Source organism: Canis lupus, chromosome 34 (assembly GCF_011100685.1).
Source record: "Canis lupus familiaris isolate Mischka breed German Shepherd chromosome 34, alternate assembly UU_Cfam_GSD_1.0, whole genome shotgun sequence".
Taxonomy (NCBI): Eukaryota; Metazoa; Chordata; class Mammalia; order Carnivora; family Canidae; genus Canis; species Canis lupus.
The window spans coordinates 22,141,099-22,158,691 of record NC_049255.1 but is presented as its reverse complement, the minus strand read 5'-3'; the positions used below and the strand labels follow the sequence as shown (position 1 = coordinate 22,158,691).

Here is a 17,593-nt window from a genome sequence, read left to right as displayed (position 1 = left end):
CACATTTGCATAAATAAGTATGACAGTTGATGTACAATTAACAATTCAGCTGCATTTTACAATTACTGATTTTAAGGTAGGAGGGCATTGATTTTTCTCTTTAGACTTTTTTTAAGAACTCACAAAATTATAGGTCCATATCATATAAACAGGTGTTTATATAGTAAGTCCTCCCAGTTCAAGACACTTCAGATTACTAAGTTCTCCTTTATCCATTTTCTGAGTGATTGCCACATCCCTATGGAGGAGAACATAGTGTGGCGGGCAGAGATGAACAGCAATTATTACGTCTGTTTTACATAGGTGTAAAACATAAGGTCCTAAAAACAAATGTACATAAATCCATACTAGTAAATGATGAGTTGAAAGGTCTCTTGGCTCCTAGTCCAAGACTTTCTTTCTTTTATTCTATGGCAACTTCCCAGAAATAAGACAGTAGTGTGCAGTGAGTTACAGAATCGAGACATGGGACACCTGGGTGGTTCAGCGGTTGAGCGTCTGCCTTTGGCTCAGGGCATGATCCTGTATTCCTGGGATCAAGTCCCGCATCAGGCTCCTTGCATGGAGCCTGCTTCTCCTCCCTCTCTGCCTGTGTCTCTGCCTCTCTTTCTGTGTCTCTCGTGAATAAATAAATAATTTTTTTTTAACAAATGGGTGAAGTGGTAAGAGGAATGTAGATGACCAATGTATAGTTGGGGCAAGGGCTATAGCGAAGGCAGCCTCCCCAACTATCATCGAATCCACTCCATCCCTGCATGGAAGCCTTGCATTAAGAGTCAGCACTTTGGATATACTGAGGAACATTTGTAAATCCAAATGGTCTTAGAGAAGTACGGAAAAGCACGGGATAAGGCAGCCAAGAGTTGCTTTGCCAGGTACTTCTTCTCTTTGCCCACAACAAAGTACCTAAGATGCCAGGGTATTCAGACACCAGAGACAGGTTGGTCTTCTATAACCTAAAGGGACCTCTTTCTCTCTCATTCCCCAAAATCAGTCAAATGCAATCAAGAGCTAATGGAAGCACTGCTTGAACCACTGATGTCCATCATTAGGAAAATAAAAATATGTTTGAAAGCTTTGCATTTTCCCGGACTCTTTATTATAATACATTCCTGCTTCCAAATCATTTTTAATATTTTTTAAGGTTTTATTTATTCATTCATGAGAGACATAGAGTGAGAGAAAGAGGCAGAGACACAGGTAGAGGGAGAAGCAGGCTCCATGCAGGGAGCCCGACATGGGACTCAATCTTAGGTCTCCAGGATCCCACCCTGGGCTGAAGGCGGCACCAAACCGCTGAGCCACTGGGGCTGCCCTCCTTCTTCCAAATCCTAAACATCCCTTCTCTGTTTTGTTTTTGTGGGTCTTTATTTTTTACCATTTTATTAGGTCACTATTATGAGCAGCTTTAACTAGTTTAGGAAGTTAGCTCAAAAACCACAGATGAACAAAGAAGGAACATGAATTCTGGAGTCAACCAAAACATCCAGGTTTAGATGTTTAGGTTCTAACTTACACAAATTAATTGATCTGGCATAAAATAATTGACTTCGGATGTTATGTACAGTCTCTGGAGTCTCATTTCCTTAATCTGTAGATCAGATATTATACTTATTCTAGAAAAGGTGCTATGAAGACTAGCATGAAATAATATGGAAATGATACAGAAACAACTGAAGTGTCCACTGAAATGTGAATGGATAAAGATGTGATGTATGTATAGATAACTCTATCTATTTATCTATATAATAGAATATTACTCAGCCATAAAAAGAATGAGATCTTGCCATTTGTGACAAAATGAATGGACCTAGAGGGTATTATGTAGGGTGAAATAGGTCAGATAGAAAAAAAAAATATTGCATGATTTTACCTATATGTGGAACCTAAAAGTAAAATTAATGAACAAATGAAACAAAACAAAAATAAGTCCATAAATACAGAGAACCACCTGGTGGCTGTCAGAGGGGAGGAAGGTTGAAGGGATGAGCTAAGTAGGTGAAGGAGATTAAAAGTTACAAGCTTCCAGTTATAAAATAAATGTCTCAGGGATGTAAAGTACAGCATAGGGAATAGAGTCAATAATACAGTAATAACTCTGTATGGTGACAGATGGTGACCACACTTAACACGGTGAGCATTCTGTAGTGTATATAAATGTCAAATCACTGTATTGTACACCTGGAATAATATAATATTGTATGTGAACTATACTTCAATTTAAAAAATAATGGATTTGTAAAAATAATTTAAAAATAAAAACTTAAATGATATTTCATTCTTTATGGAAAAAAATGATTAAATTAGATTACGTAAGAGCCCTGGACGTTGTCGTATAATTTATAGATGCTCAAGAAACAATGGTTCATTTAACTTTTACCCTGCAGGATCAAATGTTTCATACTCTAGTGTTTGGTCAAGGGGATGAGAGGCATCAGTTAAACAATTAACAGAAGGAAGTGGCAAGGATTCTCACTTGAACAAATCCAGGATTTAGGTTGAGTGGATGAAAGGGGACAAGAGAGTGCAAACAAGTAAAAAATTCTGAATGCCTCTCATTTAATGTGGAAGAGAGGGTTAAAGACACAGGGAGCATGGTCAGGCCAGTCTGTTTATTATTCAGCTTGCAATGTCTGAAATACAAAGAGCATTCTGATAAGCTCTATGTACCACAGAAAAAGGAGCGAAGCTGAATAAATCTGTGACCAATTTAAAGGCCTTGAAAAACCACCTTTTTTCCCTCTTTACACATATAATGTTATGTTATAGTTCTTGAATGTACAATCCTAAAGATTACTGGGGAATTTGAAGAGAAGGAAAAAGTGTTCAAGGACAACAGGACCTGTAGCACTATGAGTTTTTTACCCACTATTCCCCAACACACACACACACCCCAAAACTGAAAAAAGTGAGAATATAACTATCCTCAGAAAAACAACCAGGTGTCAGTTCAGACTGTTTTCTCTAGAGGAGTACTAGATTTTTCCAGGAATCCAACATAACAGAAATATAGAAAGGTATACTTCATGTATTTCTAGTTTTGAAGAGAAATCCTGAAAAAGTCAAGTCCCAATTCTTAATTCTAATGACTCAGTCTTCTGTGTAGATTGCTTAGAATAAAATTCAGTATCTCAGAGCTATAAGTGACATTTAGATCATCCAGGATTAAAAAATAGTTTTCCTGAATCCAAGCCTAGTGACTATTTATGTGACAGAGAGTCCAAATGCTTGAAAAGACACAAATTCAAAGTCGTCATCTCTGACTTGCTGATGATACCTATAATTCAAGAAAAGGATTCTTCTTCTTTTATTTTATTTTTTCCTTAAGTCTCCCATTGCTAGTTAAAAAGTAACTCTTTAGTAGAACTGGTGATACCCCAGGGTAAATCTATCTCAGTAAACTATTTCTGGAGTGCAGAATCTGAGGAGGGAAAGTGATACTGTAGATAAAGCAAAACACCTATATGAGAAAGGTCAAAAAAAGGGAAGCCATGTAACTTCAGAAAAGGTGGTGTTCCTCCTCAAAATTTTGTCCACTACTGTCCTGCCTGTAACCTTACTCTCTAGCTGGGTAATCTTGCTTTTTAAATAAAAAGGCATCATTGATTCTCTAGATAGATCAACTATAATTATAAAATATTTTCCATTAGTTCAAATATATTAATTTATATGTCACTATTAAAAACTTACATAAAAATGGGGTGAAAGAAAAAAACTTGTGACAGAAAAGGCAAATGTTAAAAAAACTAAACATATTCACTAACCCTTTTAGGGATTTGTGAACCCCTTGAAAGACGATTAGAAAGTTGTTACCCTTATTGAAAATACCTTGCCAATATAACGAGCTTATCTGATTTTACTAATATGCTTTTATCTCAAATATAAAAATATTTTTATTAAGTATTTTTAAAGCTATTACATTAATTATTTTTATTCAGAAACAATGGTTTTTGAAGCATTTAAAAACAGTTACTCAAAGATCAGAACATAGTGTAATTTTTTAAAAAATGGACAGTTGGTTCCATTACATATTTCTGGATGAATATTAGCTAATGCCTACATCACAGAAGCCAAATAATTTAGTAAACCTGGATTTGATTTAAGTTTGGCAACCTAAGTTATAGCTTGAGACTTGTTCAGAGACGTGGACAAATGATACCATAGTGCCTGACTCCTTATGATGAAATCAAACACCCATGGGGCTAAAATATATTTCAAGTTGGTGTAGGCACTGAAATGTATTTTTAGGACTGATGACCTTAATTCAGAGCATCTTAAGTAAAAACACCAAATACTGACAGAAGTGGAGACAGAACCAGTGACTATTCATTATTCTTGTTCTTTAGACTTCCACGTGGTACAGCAAGCACTCAAATGTAAATATTCTAGTATTTAAGGAATTAAAAAAAAAAGGAAGAGAGACAGAAAAGAAAAACTGCAAGATGAACCAAGATGCAAAAGTTTATTGAAAATTAAAATCACACATCCATAAAGCAACAGCCTCAAAAACAAGAAATCATTGCTGTGATAACACAGAATAAAGGGCCGGTGATCTGGTGTGGGGAGACATAGGGGAAGATTTTTAAAGTCTTCATACAATGACTTTTAAATACATTTTTAAAATGGAAAGAAATAGATTCTCTAAACTCTTTGAGGAAAAAAAAAAATCAGCTACTCTTTCCATCTTTAAGTTTCAGACCAGCAGTGTTGATTTTAACGTGTGTCTGCTTGGAAACCACTTAAATCAAATGTAAGTGTCGTGGACAAAGGAGTGTGAACAGTGCCAGCAATATAGCTAGTTATATGTAAGGACTGAGATATAGGGGCCCCAATAAACAAATTAGTCATAGATTTGGTGGAAAGGACTTTGAACTCCATTTTGGCCATTGAAAAATGGTCTATAACTGCCTGGAACAATATTACAGGGGTGGTTTTACCCTTCTATTAAAATGACAAAATAGGTTTATCTGCCTTGGGGTCTAGACAACAGCTTTGGGGGTAGGGCTCCAGGGTTTCTGTAAGCAAGGAAGACCATCATATCAGATGCCAACAAGGTGGCAGTGGTAGGATCTGACACAGTGTTCATGAACTTTCTATCTACATATGAGGGGAGGAGACTGATAATGCAAATTCTCAAAAAGAAGAAAAGAACCATCTCCCCACATTGGCTACTTACAGTAATTATCGTCTCTCTGCCCAGCAGTATACTTGACACCTTAGTGTGTTACTATTTGCAATATTATTGCATGACCAGCATTAAAATGGCCTGAGGCTCTTAATCGCCTACAATTTTCTTATGCACAGACAATAACAACTTTTTTTTCCTTTTCTTAAAAAGACATTTTAAGTTTGAGACCTGCTCAAAAAGCTTCTTTATGAGTTTTAGAAACACAACAGAAAGTAACAGAAAAGGGTTCCACTAACCATCGTAATGCCCCTCTTTCCAACCTGAGCCCCTCCCTTCTAAGAAAAAACACAAAAGCTCACGGACAAACACAGGGGTTCCTGACTGCCCAGTGCTAGATCTAAGGATGCAGAATCTGCAGAAAATGTCCTTTCTTGTAAGTTTTGAGTCCCTTCAAAAGATTTTCTTACTAGTGGCTGTGTGCCTTCAAGCAGTGGGGTCTCTGAGCCAAAGTGTCTTCAAGTCCTGCTTACGAGGGCTCGACACACACGCACACGCGCGCACACATACGTACATGGGAACATAAGAAACACACACTCAAAATACAGATACGGGGCTCTACGGGTACACTGATCGGTTTGGAGGGCTGGAATGTCTAAAGAAGACGTCAGACTGTTTCGGGGTTTCTCTCCGGGACTCCAGAAGCTCATTCCTGAAGCAGGCTGAAAGGAGACTGCAGAGAGGAACCAGAGAAAAAGGAGAGGTGAAGGCTTTGGACTTCATATATCCACATCAACTGAATACAGAAACGCCCTCCTACCTTCATGATCACAGAAAGACAGAAGAGAATGCCTAGAAAGCTGTTTCTGCTTCTTCCTCATCATCCTCCTTTAAAATTTCTCAGAGAGGACTTCTCAAGATTTTTATGAAATGAGAGAAGGCAGTGGTAGTTAACCAGAAAATCAGAATCACCTGTGTAACTTTGAAAAAATCCTAGATCCCTCAGACCAGGCTGGGGCCCAAGCAAATATAGTTTTAACCAGTTCCACAAGTGATTCAGTTGAGGACTGCTGTGTCAGGGTAGGTCATGGTACTTAGTAAAGTGTTTGGCACATTGGACTCAATGAATTGAAAAATAATGCAGAGACAAGAATTAATTTTAATCTTTGGGAAAATGTCATCGGCCCAATTATGACACCTCATTATTGTTCCTGTCTAGCCTAACTATGAAGCATGAAGAAATATGATCTTATCAATCTGGGGGCTGCATCATCACCCACTTGTAAAGAACCTTTAATGAGCATTTTGTATGTGCCCAGAATGAGATGGATAAATACCTTAATCCTTTCAGTCACAAACTTGGCCTACAAATGCACATATCAAACTCATGAAAGCAACTTTTACATAATTAAGAAATCAATTATGCCACAAGGATGCCAGGAACAAATCCTTTTATTTTGCTAAAGATTGCACAACCCCATGATCTGTTTGGGAATTATTTCCCAGATGGCTTTTGAGTCACATTTGGTTATTCCTTGCAAAGGAACAAAGCCATTTTTACCTGCTTAGGGCTGGAATTCAGTCAACCATCCTCACCAGCAAGGACTGAGATCATCTTAAAGAATGTGCCAGCATACAAATTAGCAGGGAAGCAATTTATTCTCAGGTAAAAAACTATAGCTTGGACTTCTTGTTTGGATGTTATACTTTGAGGCCTCTCCTGGAGCAAGGGGCTGAATGAGACAACATGCAGAAATCATGTTTTCGTTATGATAAGAGTATATGGACCATAGGGGTTCAAACACTGAGACCTAGAGGTGAGATTTGTAGTGCAATGAGATATGACAACCTAGAAAAGTGATTTAATCTACCTGAATTTAATTAGTCTGAGTTTTTTCCTCATTACCAATTCAAAGCTAATAACTCTCTGCCCTAACAACTGTCTAACACAGCTGTGAAATTCAGAAAGTAACGCTGTGTAAACTATAAAAGCTGTGCAGGTCCCTTGACCTATAAGGTTGAACCAAATGAAACTGTCAATATCCACCTATTTTCATCTATGAGACTGGCAATTTCAAACTAATACTCTGGACATGTGAATGATTTCTAAATCAAACTTAGAAATATGGTCTAAACTACACCTATTGATGAGATAGAGATTTGTGTATTCTCTCTCTCTCTCCCATATTGATAAAGCCAAAAATACTGCTAGCTTCCCCCTCAGCTATGCAATCTGAGGGAATGTTATCGATATTCTTGGAGAAAGTCATAGCCAAAAGAGCTTAAAGAGATAAGACTTCATACTGAAAGGATAAATACCAACTGATACAAGAGACCTAAAAGTGACCACAGATGCTTGCTTTAGTTTTACTACTATAAGTTTCTTAACTAATGAAGCAGACAAAGCATTGCAAAGAGCTGTGTCTTCCAAATCTGACTGTCATCGTAGCTTTATTATGAGCTGACCATGAAATCACAGGTGTTATTCACTGGGTCTCCATTTCCCTAGCTATGGTATGATGAGATTAGAACTATGACCCTGAAGATCCCATTCTACTCCAGTATTCTCTGACCTGCATTACTGATCATCTACAATCGTCAAGGGATAATCAAGGACACCCTTAGGAAACATTAGGGGACTCTTAGGATGTCACATATTTGTGTTACGATTCAAATAAATCCATCCGGTAGAAACTAAAAAAATAATTTTCCAGGGGAAAATAAGAGTTAGACTAAGTAAAATTTTAACAAAAGGATATTGGCCTGAGATTAGAATGGAAGCCAAGAAGGAGGATAAACTACAGGAGAAAATGAAAAAGTAATACTCTAGGTCCAAAGTGCGCACATCAAAAGATTGCTAAAAAGTTCTCAAGCAGCTTCTGTAAAATTGTCTTAAGAGCCAATGTCCCTTGAAAATGTGAAGGCAAGGAGTCTAATGTTAAGAGTGGGTCTAGTTTGTCCTCTCACTAGATTCTGACTCCAGAAACATAACTCCAGATGTTTATTCCAATGTGAGCAAATCAACTAAACTCAAATTTCTTGGTAAATGGTATAAAGCCTCCTTATATCTATAACAATTTGATTCACGAAAACTCAATGTGCAACTTATCCTCCATAAAGCCTATGATCATGAAGGTAGCTGAAGGGATTTTTGCAAAAGGAAAACCATGCACAAATAAAAAGCAAGCAGAGAGAAAACACACAGCAAGAAACTAATAGAAGTAATTCAACTGAAAATATTTTATTGCCGCTTAGTAGAAACTGTGTATTTCCTTCCCACTAATTTTTCCTCTACTAAAAAGAAAAGCACAAAATTGATCCCTTACCAGCATAAAATTGGTCTATATTTTTGGAAAGGAAATCACAGGCTATTATAGGCATTTTCCAAGCTGATTTATTCTTTTCAAATGATTGCCAGGGAATTAGATTTCCATTTTTCTTTGTCTAGTCATTCATGCTCTTTTTTGGAGATTTGCATGAAAATAAAGAGAGCTGGAAAAAAAAAAAACCCAGGAGAAGAACACAGCAACTGGAGAATTTATAGAGATGTGTATCAATCATTGGAGGCCGTGTATATATGACATAACAAAGGCAAAATTAGAACAAATGTCTGTATTTTGCAAAGATTTCATTTTGCAGTCTGCCACATTTCCATGCACAAATCATCACACTGAAGTTAGCTCTTGTACACTGGGAGATAACAACTCAAAAACATGCAATAATGCTTTTAAACGGATACCCCAGGGAACTATGAGGCTCTGCTCCCTCACTATTTATCTGTTGCTACACTTGCAGAAAAGGGACAATATGTTTCTAATATCTTTTGGGCTTTTGAAAGTAACACAATTTTAATATGCATTTTCTTCTTTGATGAAATAGACTGCTTTATGAAATATGAATTATAAGATAATTTGCCTTCAGAGCAGTGCCAGCCATCCAGACTAAGCACTGGATAACTCATCACATGTGAACATAGGGTTCTGTATGTTCATGTACACCATGCAAACAAACACAAATTTCCCAAGCCCCCGACTGACTAAGGCAGATCTTCTTGCTTATAAAATCTCTAGAAGCGTGTCACTAAATGATTCCTTTTATGGCGTGATCTAGAGGAGTTGTTTCAAATTGTCTTATTAACTTACACAATGCTCAGAATGAATTTGCAGAGCTTTCTTAAGATTCAAAAAGTGGTCTGGTTAGGAATTCACCATGAATTTGTAAACTATGGGAAGGTAGGAACTTCCTCTTTCCCATCTTTATCCTTAATGCTTCCCCGTAACAGATATTTAATAAAAAGTTTGTTACATGAATAAACTATTCCAGTCTTAACCCTATTTTGTGTCTGGATGGGCATGCCTAACTTTCTCAGACAAAAGAGAGCTCTGTTAAAGGGTGTCGTTTTGTCAGATACCGAAATAGCACTTTAAAAATCACTGTAGGCTTTCTTAAACATTTTCATACCTCTCTAAAAGTAGATGATACGGGATATAAGATATATCTATTTACATTTTATCAGGCATTCCAAATAAATACAGCTTTAAAAAAAATTCTAAGCCTAGGGACTCCTGGGTGGCTCAGCGGGGGAGCATCTGCCTTTGGCTCAGGTTGTGATTCTGGGGTCCTGGGGTCAAGTCCTGCAGCAGGTTCCCTGCATGGAGCCTGCTCCTCCCTCTGTCTGTGTCTCTGCCTCTCTCTCTCTCTGTCTCATGAATAAATAAATAAAATCTTAAAAAAAAAAATCTAAGCTTTCAGGGGGCCTGGGTGGTTGAGTAGGTTAACCATCTGCCTTTGGCTCAGGTCATGGTCTCAGGGTCTTAGCATCGAGTCTACCTCAGTCTTCCTGCTCACCGAGGAGCCTGCTTCTCCCCCTCCCTTCTGCCCCAGTCTCCCTGCTCATGCTCCCTCTCGCTATCTCTGTCCCTGTCTCTCTCTCATAAACAAACAAATAAAAACTAAGCCTTCAGAGGCAATGAAGGAAGATCCACTCATTTACCTAGAACAAGAACTGGCAAACTATAGTCAATGGGCCAAACCTGGCCCATAGGCTAAGAATGGTTTTTACATTTTTAAAATGTATGAAAATTTAGAGGAAGAATTAGTTCATGATATGAAGTTATATGGAATTAAAGTTTCAGTGTCCATAAAAAGTACCAGCCCCTCTCACTGATTTAACATATTGTGGTTGCTTTTGTGCTTGAGGCAGAACTAGGTAGCTAGTTGCAAGAGACCATACGGACCAGAGAGCTGAAGATGTTTACTACTGGTGTTTCACAGAAAAAAAAAAAAAAGTTTGTCAACTCTTGTGCTAAATGGTCAGATTTTCTAAACCACACCACTCAATAAGTATCAATTTGGCCTGACCTGACAGTACTGTTCCTGTTAGTTGGAAAAAGATTATCATGGAGTAACGAGTTCTGCATGATATGCTACTATATAATGCTTCTGAGGTCATTTTGGTGAGCCAAACATTTCCAGAGAGAACTAGAGGCAATTTGGGAGTGTTTCTTAATACCATCACTTGCATATTTCCCTCTTAAGAGAGAGGCACTTAAAAAAAAAAAAAAAAAAAAAGAGAGAGGCACTTATCCTCTCTCAGTTGTAAATGATGTTACAGGTCTGTTTCTTTGATCCCTGCTGTAAGATTGTTCAAGAACTAAATCAGTTTTACACTTGAATATATCCTAAATAATATATAGGATTGGCAATGGGAATTTTGTCTGCAACCCCGAGTCTCATTCTTTTGGAATACTCTGTCTCCCCAAGAAACCTCCTGATTAAACTTCCCACTCAGCCTTACCATAAAACCTTCTAATTATGATTTGCAAAACTTTCATGCTCAAAGTAAATGGTGAGATCCCTTCCAGGCAAAAAAGGTCTTAAATGTTCAATGAGCCTGAAGTCATTTAAGGGAGAGCACACTTGTTTTCTGCCCCTCTGCTGCCCACCCTGTACCCCATAGCCAACAGGTGCTCAGAGATGCTTCTTGACTATCACATATGCAGTCCAACTCCTCAGTTGCACTTATGTTGATTAAAAAGAGAATGAGGAGCCCTCTTTCTTACATTTTCCATGGCTCTCTATAGCAGCTAATAATATATCAGAAAATAACCATTATTTACTGTTCATTTACATTTCTATTATAAAAGACAATCTTTGCCTTCGGCAAGATGATTTGAGCTTTATTCCCTCTTGTCTGAGGAGTAGAGCCCCAATGTTTGGAATACTTAAATGGGCCCAAAATGTATACATTTTACATTATCTACAGAGACTTTGCCAATATTTCCAATATAGACACTTACTTGAGCTAACAAGTGATTATTCTTAACCACAGAAGGGTTAAGTATCAACAGACTTAATTTGATAACTTTCCTTTCTCCCATAAGAACTATTCTATTCTGATTATTCACAAAATAGTATCATCAAAGATGCTCAAGACTCAAGGTAAAAATTAACATATAAATATATACATCGCATGTATATTCTAAAATGGTTGCCAAATGTGGCCCAATTTATGTAAAACTGTATTGCTGGAAGATAACCAAGAACAGAGATGCTAAATCATGGCAATTAGATTCTGCTTTGACCTTTTGCATCCACACAGCTTTCTAATGAGCGTGTGTTAGGTCTCAGAATCCTCCACAGAGCTCTCACAGAAGCCACATATCGCAAAACCTATGTGTTATTCCCAGTCTACAGTGGTTTTCCCAGAAGTGGATTGTGCGTATCTCAGGCAAGGTACAGGCCAATCCATTGGGAGGAGGGAAGATCACATGTTGTTAAATATACACATTATGGCTAGAATAGAGTGGGTGCTCAAAACTCTTCTATTGATAGGTGTGTGTGGATGAGGGGTTGAGAGAACAAACTCTTTGCGAGTCTCTGTAATTCATCCAAAATGGTTTAGCATCAATTTCAGAAGCTGGGTGGACCTTCTCAAGGCTATGGAAAGAAACCTAGAAGGCTGTTAAAACTGAACAACGAGCTCATGTGAACCTACGGTGTTCTGCTGTCTCACATCCTCACCTTCTACATCCCCCACCCAGCACCCCACTTCTGATGCAAATGAACGGTCATGCTTACTCACGCCTCCTAAGAGGACACATCGACACACTCACTGTTTCTGCAGCAAATGCTGGTGCTGCTGCTGCTGCTGCTGCCTGTATGTCTCGATCGTGTGCTGAGGCAGATACTGCATGAGCTCCAGGGACTCCTTGATCTTCAGCAGCATCTCATAGGTCTCGCGGCCCCTCACCTACGTGCAGACCATAAGGAAAGAGAAAGGGGAAATGAAGAACTCCAGAACAGCCGGCAGTACAGTCAGTCCTCCTTATCTGTGGACTCCATGCTGACGCATTCACCTGTTTACTAACATTCATCTGTAAGGTGAAAACCAATACTGGCATTGCTCTGTGATCATTCACAGACCCACAGAGTGACCGCCGCAGCCTCGCAGGCATGTTCCCAGCTCCAGTGAAGAAGGCCATGCTCTGCTGTCTTGTTCCAGCTTTCATGTTGCAAATAAGTGTCCTTTCCATGGTCTATTTAGTGCCACATTTTCCACATTTTCTTCCTTCCTTCCTTCCTTCCTTCCTTCCTTCCTTCCTTCCTTCCTTCCTTCCTTCCTTCCTTCCTTCCTTTTTTTCTTTCCTCTTTCTCTCTCTCTCTCTCTCTCTCTCTCTTTTTGGGGGGGAACCTGCTCTTTAAACTGGTCCCCAACAGTAGTGCTGAAATGCTGTCTAGGATTCTAGAAGGCTGTGATGTACCTTATGGAGAAAATGTATAGTAATAGCCTCACTTAGGGCAGGAGTTACAGTGCTGTTGGTCATGAGTTCAGTGTTAATGAATCAATAGTATATATTACATAAAGTGTCCCTAAACAGAAACAGACATCAAGCAAGGTTATGTACTGATTGGTGGCTGAAGATGTTGTGAGCAGAGGCTCACATAAACTTAATCCCGGATTTCCTCAGGAGCAATGATTCTATACTGGTTAGAACAGCATTTGCGGTGATTTTATAAGAAGTAACTACCAAAAGTAAGGAGAAGTAACTGCTATTAACTATCTCTGGAAAGACAGAAGTTTTCAGCTAAGGTAAAATATGTTTCTCTCTTTAAGAGAGTCTTAAAGATTTTTAAGAAGGTTTTTAAAAACCTCACATAGAAGGTTTTATATGAGCAGGACTAGGACTGCAGTGAGGCAAGTAGGGCACATGAGCACTTGCAGGGTCCCGAGAGCGAGTGCCTATTTAATTTCTGCACCCTAGGCATTTTGCTTGCTCACCCCTGCCCCCCGCAGAGAGGCAGGATTAGTCAGAATTTAGAAATGGAAAGGTTTTCTCTACCGTATGTCAGGTTGATTCCTACTTATCCCAGCTCTGTGGTCACCTCTGCAAAGCTTCCCTGACCTCTGTCTTTGGGTGAGCGTCTGTCCTTTTTCTATGTCTTCCTATGGCATCATGCCCAGCTCTGCTGAGGTATTTATTTCATTACATTCTGTCTCCTTGCTAGGAGGCAAGCTCTTTGAAGGTAAAAATTATATCCCACTGATCTCTAACTACTCAGGCCCTAGCATATTTGCCACCTAACAGACACCAACTAAAATCATGCTCGATTAAAAGGTTTTTTTTTAATTCATACATTCCAGTTTGGCAATTCTTCACTAAACATAAAATGTAGCTGATCACAAGCTACCTCCTTCCTTAGGACAAATTGAAATTTCGTTAGAAAGAGCTTTTCCAGGGGTTCCTATCTCAGCAGCTGAAAACATATTTAAGTCTTTTGGAATACTTAGTATTTTAGGATAATGTCCAACAAAGTTCACAAGTCCATTTCCATATGTAGCCTGAGAAAAAAGGACACTGAGAATCTTGGCTAACTCACTGTCTCGTTGTTGTTTTACTAGCAAGCAGCCTATTGCCCTGAAGGTCAGGGCCCAAGGAAGGTAGGGAAGCAGGTGTGGCACACCCAAACCTGTTGAGTTGCTTTAACTTCAATACAAAGGTGGCACCTCCCAGGCAAATCTCCTGGTCCTGCTTTCCTGGGTCTCAGGTAAGTTAAGATGGTGTCTAGGGTTTTGCTGGTTACCAAGACTTTGCTGCCACTCTAGATGCCAAAACCTAAGGTGATAAGAATCCAATCATAGTCTAAAAAGGGAACCTTAGTCACCTTCAGAGGACTCATTCCTTGTAGGAATGAACAGTGCTCTTATACAACAACTGGGCTGAGTCTTCTGGCCATTCACATATAACTGAGGAGTCTGTCTCGCATGGCTTTCTTTATACCATTTCCTCAAAGAAATCACAGTCAAGTCTAAAATTGCCATACTGTCAAATCTGTGAGCTCCTTCTGACAAAATCTCAGTCTTGGCCATAGTATGGTATGGCCACACTGTCTAGGGTAATCCTATCATTCTTAAATAATGAACTGCAAATTAATTTTAAATATTTGGGTAAGAAAATTATATCAGAAGAATAGCTTTGACTGGGTGAATAGGTAGAGGAGCCTATGCTACTGACACACGTCAAGACAGGGGAAGAGAGGGATCATTTCCTGATTTTTCAAACAATACATTCTCCCTCTTTTACCTCCCTAATCACCCTCGTCCCTTTCTCATTGTCACAGATAATAAGATGACAACAGAGGAGAAGCTCATTCAGAGAAGGCAAAAATGAAGCAATTGTGAATACTCAAGGGAGACTCACTGGTAAGTATAACAGCTCATCATCTGGGGACCTCCGTTTCTTAATGGATGTCATCTGGATGCCATGTGTGTTCTGACGAAAAGCTGGTGGAGGAAAAATGCAAGTTTCATCCTGGGAACAATTCTGAAGCACTAATACATTTATTAAACAGACAGTAGCCTCAGCAAACCCATGAGATTAGAGTTTCCAGTCCTAAGCATCCATTTACTTGGTGATAACTGCATTTACATTACGCCTAACAATAATGAGGCGGGAGGGGGGAAGAGAGGAGGAGGAGTAAGTAGAAGGAAGACATCCGGAAAGCTGGAAAACAGCCTTTGGCCTAAGTGGTGCTGCAGGAATCCAGCATCTTGCTGGCGTGTGTCTGTGAACAGCTGTTAAGGAAAGGAAGATAAATTGGTTTGGTGTTTTATTTTTCAGATCATTTATCTTCCAAGGAGGTGAATGTGTGTCATAGAAGTTGTCTTGCCCATGCATCCAGCTTGTGTGTTCAGCCCTCCCATGGTGGAGCATGCATCACATAACTTCCAGGACCCTTTGGTAAAGTGAGTGGATGCAGCTCATAAATCCTAAGGGTTTCCAACATTAGGAACCACACCCAGGGTCCAGGAGATAGAAATGATCCTGTTTTGCCAAAGTTCAGATAATCTATTGTTATTAAAAGTTATTAATTTATAGGTAACTGAGGTGGTCAGGGAAGCATATAGAAACTATGCCACCAGACAGACTCAAGAGCAAAATTAGGGTAGAGATAGATTTATACATATATGTACGCAGTGTGTGTATGTATGTGTATATATACACATACATATATACTTTTTAATTAATTAATTAATTAATTAATTAATTTATTTATTTATTTATGATAGACATAGAGAGATTGAGAGGCAGAGACACAGGAGGAGGGAGAAGAAGGCTCCATGCCGGGAGCCCGATGTGGGACTCAATCCTGGGACTCCAGGATCGTGCCCTGGGCCAAAGGCAGGCGTTAAACCACTGAGCCACCCAGGGATCCCCATATATACTTTTTTAAGGAACAATCAAGGAGAGAAGGAGCCTAACAGGAAGGGCAAATCATACTGAACAGTTAGAAGTTGATGATGAGCAGCTGTTATAAGATTCTGTTGTTCTGTAAAACGCAATACAATTTATATTTCTTCTGGACACTAATCAGTAATAAGATTAAAACATGTTTTCATGAAATAAGTCGTAGTGTGGTATACTTTAAAATACTTGTAGTGATAACAGGCTTATGCAAAGCACCTTCTAGAATCACCTTCTCACAAGTTAGATGCACATGTGGATCTGTGGTTTTTACCCTTGGTTACCTGGAGGTCTAAGCCTCTCCACCACACAGGCAATGGGTGGCTGTGCGCAGAACCTGGGATCCAGACCACCCCCAACTCCTGACCCCTTCAATTAGAGCTGCTCTGATTTAGTCTACATGCATTGTAGGGGTTTTTGTTTGTTTATTTTTAATACTTCATTTTTTTTTATAAAAAGCTTTTACTGCTCAACAAAAGTAGTCTCAAAACAACAGACCTAAGTCATTAGCCTCACTATAAATGAGGTAACTGAGGCACCCAGAGGGCCCTACAAGTCAAAACTCAATGAGACCCAGATCTGCATCTTCCCCAGACCGTGCTTCCTGAAATACGTTGTCAATCTCCCTGTTTCCAGGAATTCACAAGGTAGGCAGATCATATTTTCAGCCCTCATTACAATTACAGAAAGTCAAACTGATACCAAGAGCTCATACCCAGAGTTTCTGATTCGGCAGGTCTGGGAACTAAGAATTTGCATCTCTACCCACTTTCAAGATGATGCTGACACTTCTGGTCTGGGAGTCGCAGTATGAGGCAGGCCGGGCCAAGCAGTCCTCAATGCTTTTGCAAAGCTGTGTCGTGCACACCTGAAGTGCCACTTGGCTGGGGCACCTCAGGTGGGACTTGCCCCTAACAGCCTGAGGTCTTTCTATGCGGCTTCCCCAGCATGGCTCCTGCGCCCCCACCTGCAGCAGGTGTAGCCCTACCCCGTTTGGCTACTACAGCTACTTACGGCGCTTCGTACCGTCACCGTTCTTTGCGCTGTCCGACACCTGCTGCTTCCTGATGCTGTCCTCATCCGCCTTCCGGTCTCTCCCTGGGCAAGCACAGATCCGGGCCTCAAAGCAGCGTCGGCCCAGGACTTGCCCACTAGGAAGCAGAGAGGAGGGAGCCAAAGGGTAAAATTGGAAAGAACTTTACAAGTCCCTGGGATTCCCTCCTTTCCAGATCCAATGCCAGCCATCACCCATCCACCATCACTACCAGCTCACTCATGGAGGCTTTGAGGATGGACCCAGAAGCACTTGGCAGAGCACAAAAGTGCTTACCACACGCCACAAACAATATTAGTAAATAACATTCCATTTGTTCTGCGAAGAAGCTCCAAGCCATTGACTGAACAGCTGTATTTAGCTACAGATTTTGAAGGAAAGTTGAGTTAAGCCAGTGGATGTTTCTGGATAAAACCCCCTTAGGCAGCCCAGACTTACTCAAAGAAACTGTTAACTGCCTTGGGAGCCACATGAAAACAAACACTGTCTAATCAGAAACTCCTGCAGTCAAATGTCAAGAATTCAGGTATGAAGTGACTTGCATGCCTTCCCAGTTCTTTTCTTCCCTCTACCCTATTCTGTCTCCACCTTCTTAGATCTTTTATGTCCGTGTTTGCCGCCAGGATTTAAAGCACAAAGGACAAACTCAAGGGGAGCTCTCCGCTGTAC

At 39.6% G+C, this 17,593-nt stretch overlaps 1 protein-coding gene across 9 annotated transcripts in view; it reads right to left on the bottom strand.

Moving 5' to 3' along the window:
* Positions 1–17,593, bottom strand: part of TP63 (tumor protein p63) — a 218,388-nt gene that overhangs the window by 11,445 nt on the left and 189,350 nt on the right. For 7 of the 9 annotated variants that reach the window (XM_038583683.1, XM_038583685.1, XM_038583687.1 and 4 more), the window contains 3 exons: positions 16,885–17,021; positions 14,827–14,909; positions 12,241–12,377 (listed from right to left, as the gene is read on the bottom strand). In XM_038583683.1, the coding sequence (XP_038439611.1) occupies positions 12,241–12,377; positions 14,827–14,909; positions 16,885–17,021 (357 nt within the window). Of the gene's footprint in view, positions 1–4,443; positions 5,859–12,240; positions 12,378–14,826; positions 14,910–16,884; positions 17,022–17,593 lie in introns of those variants that run through there. The other 2 variants (XM_038583691.1, XM_038583684.1) reach the window with 2 other exon arrangements.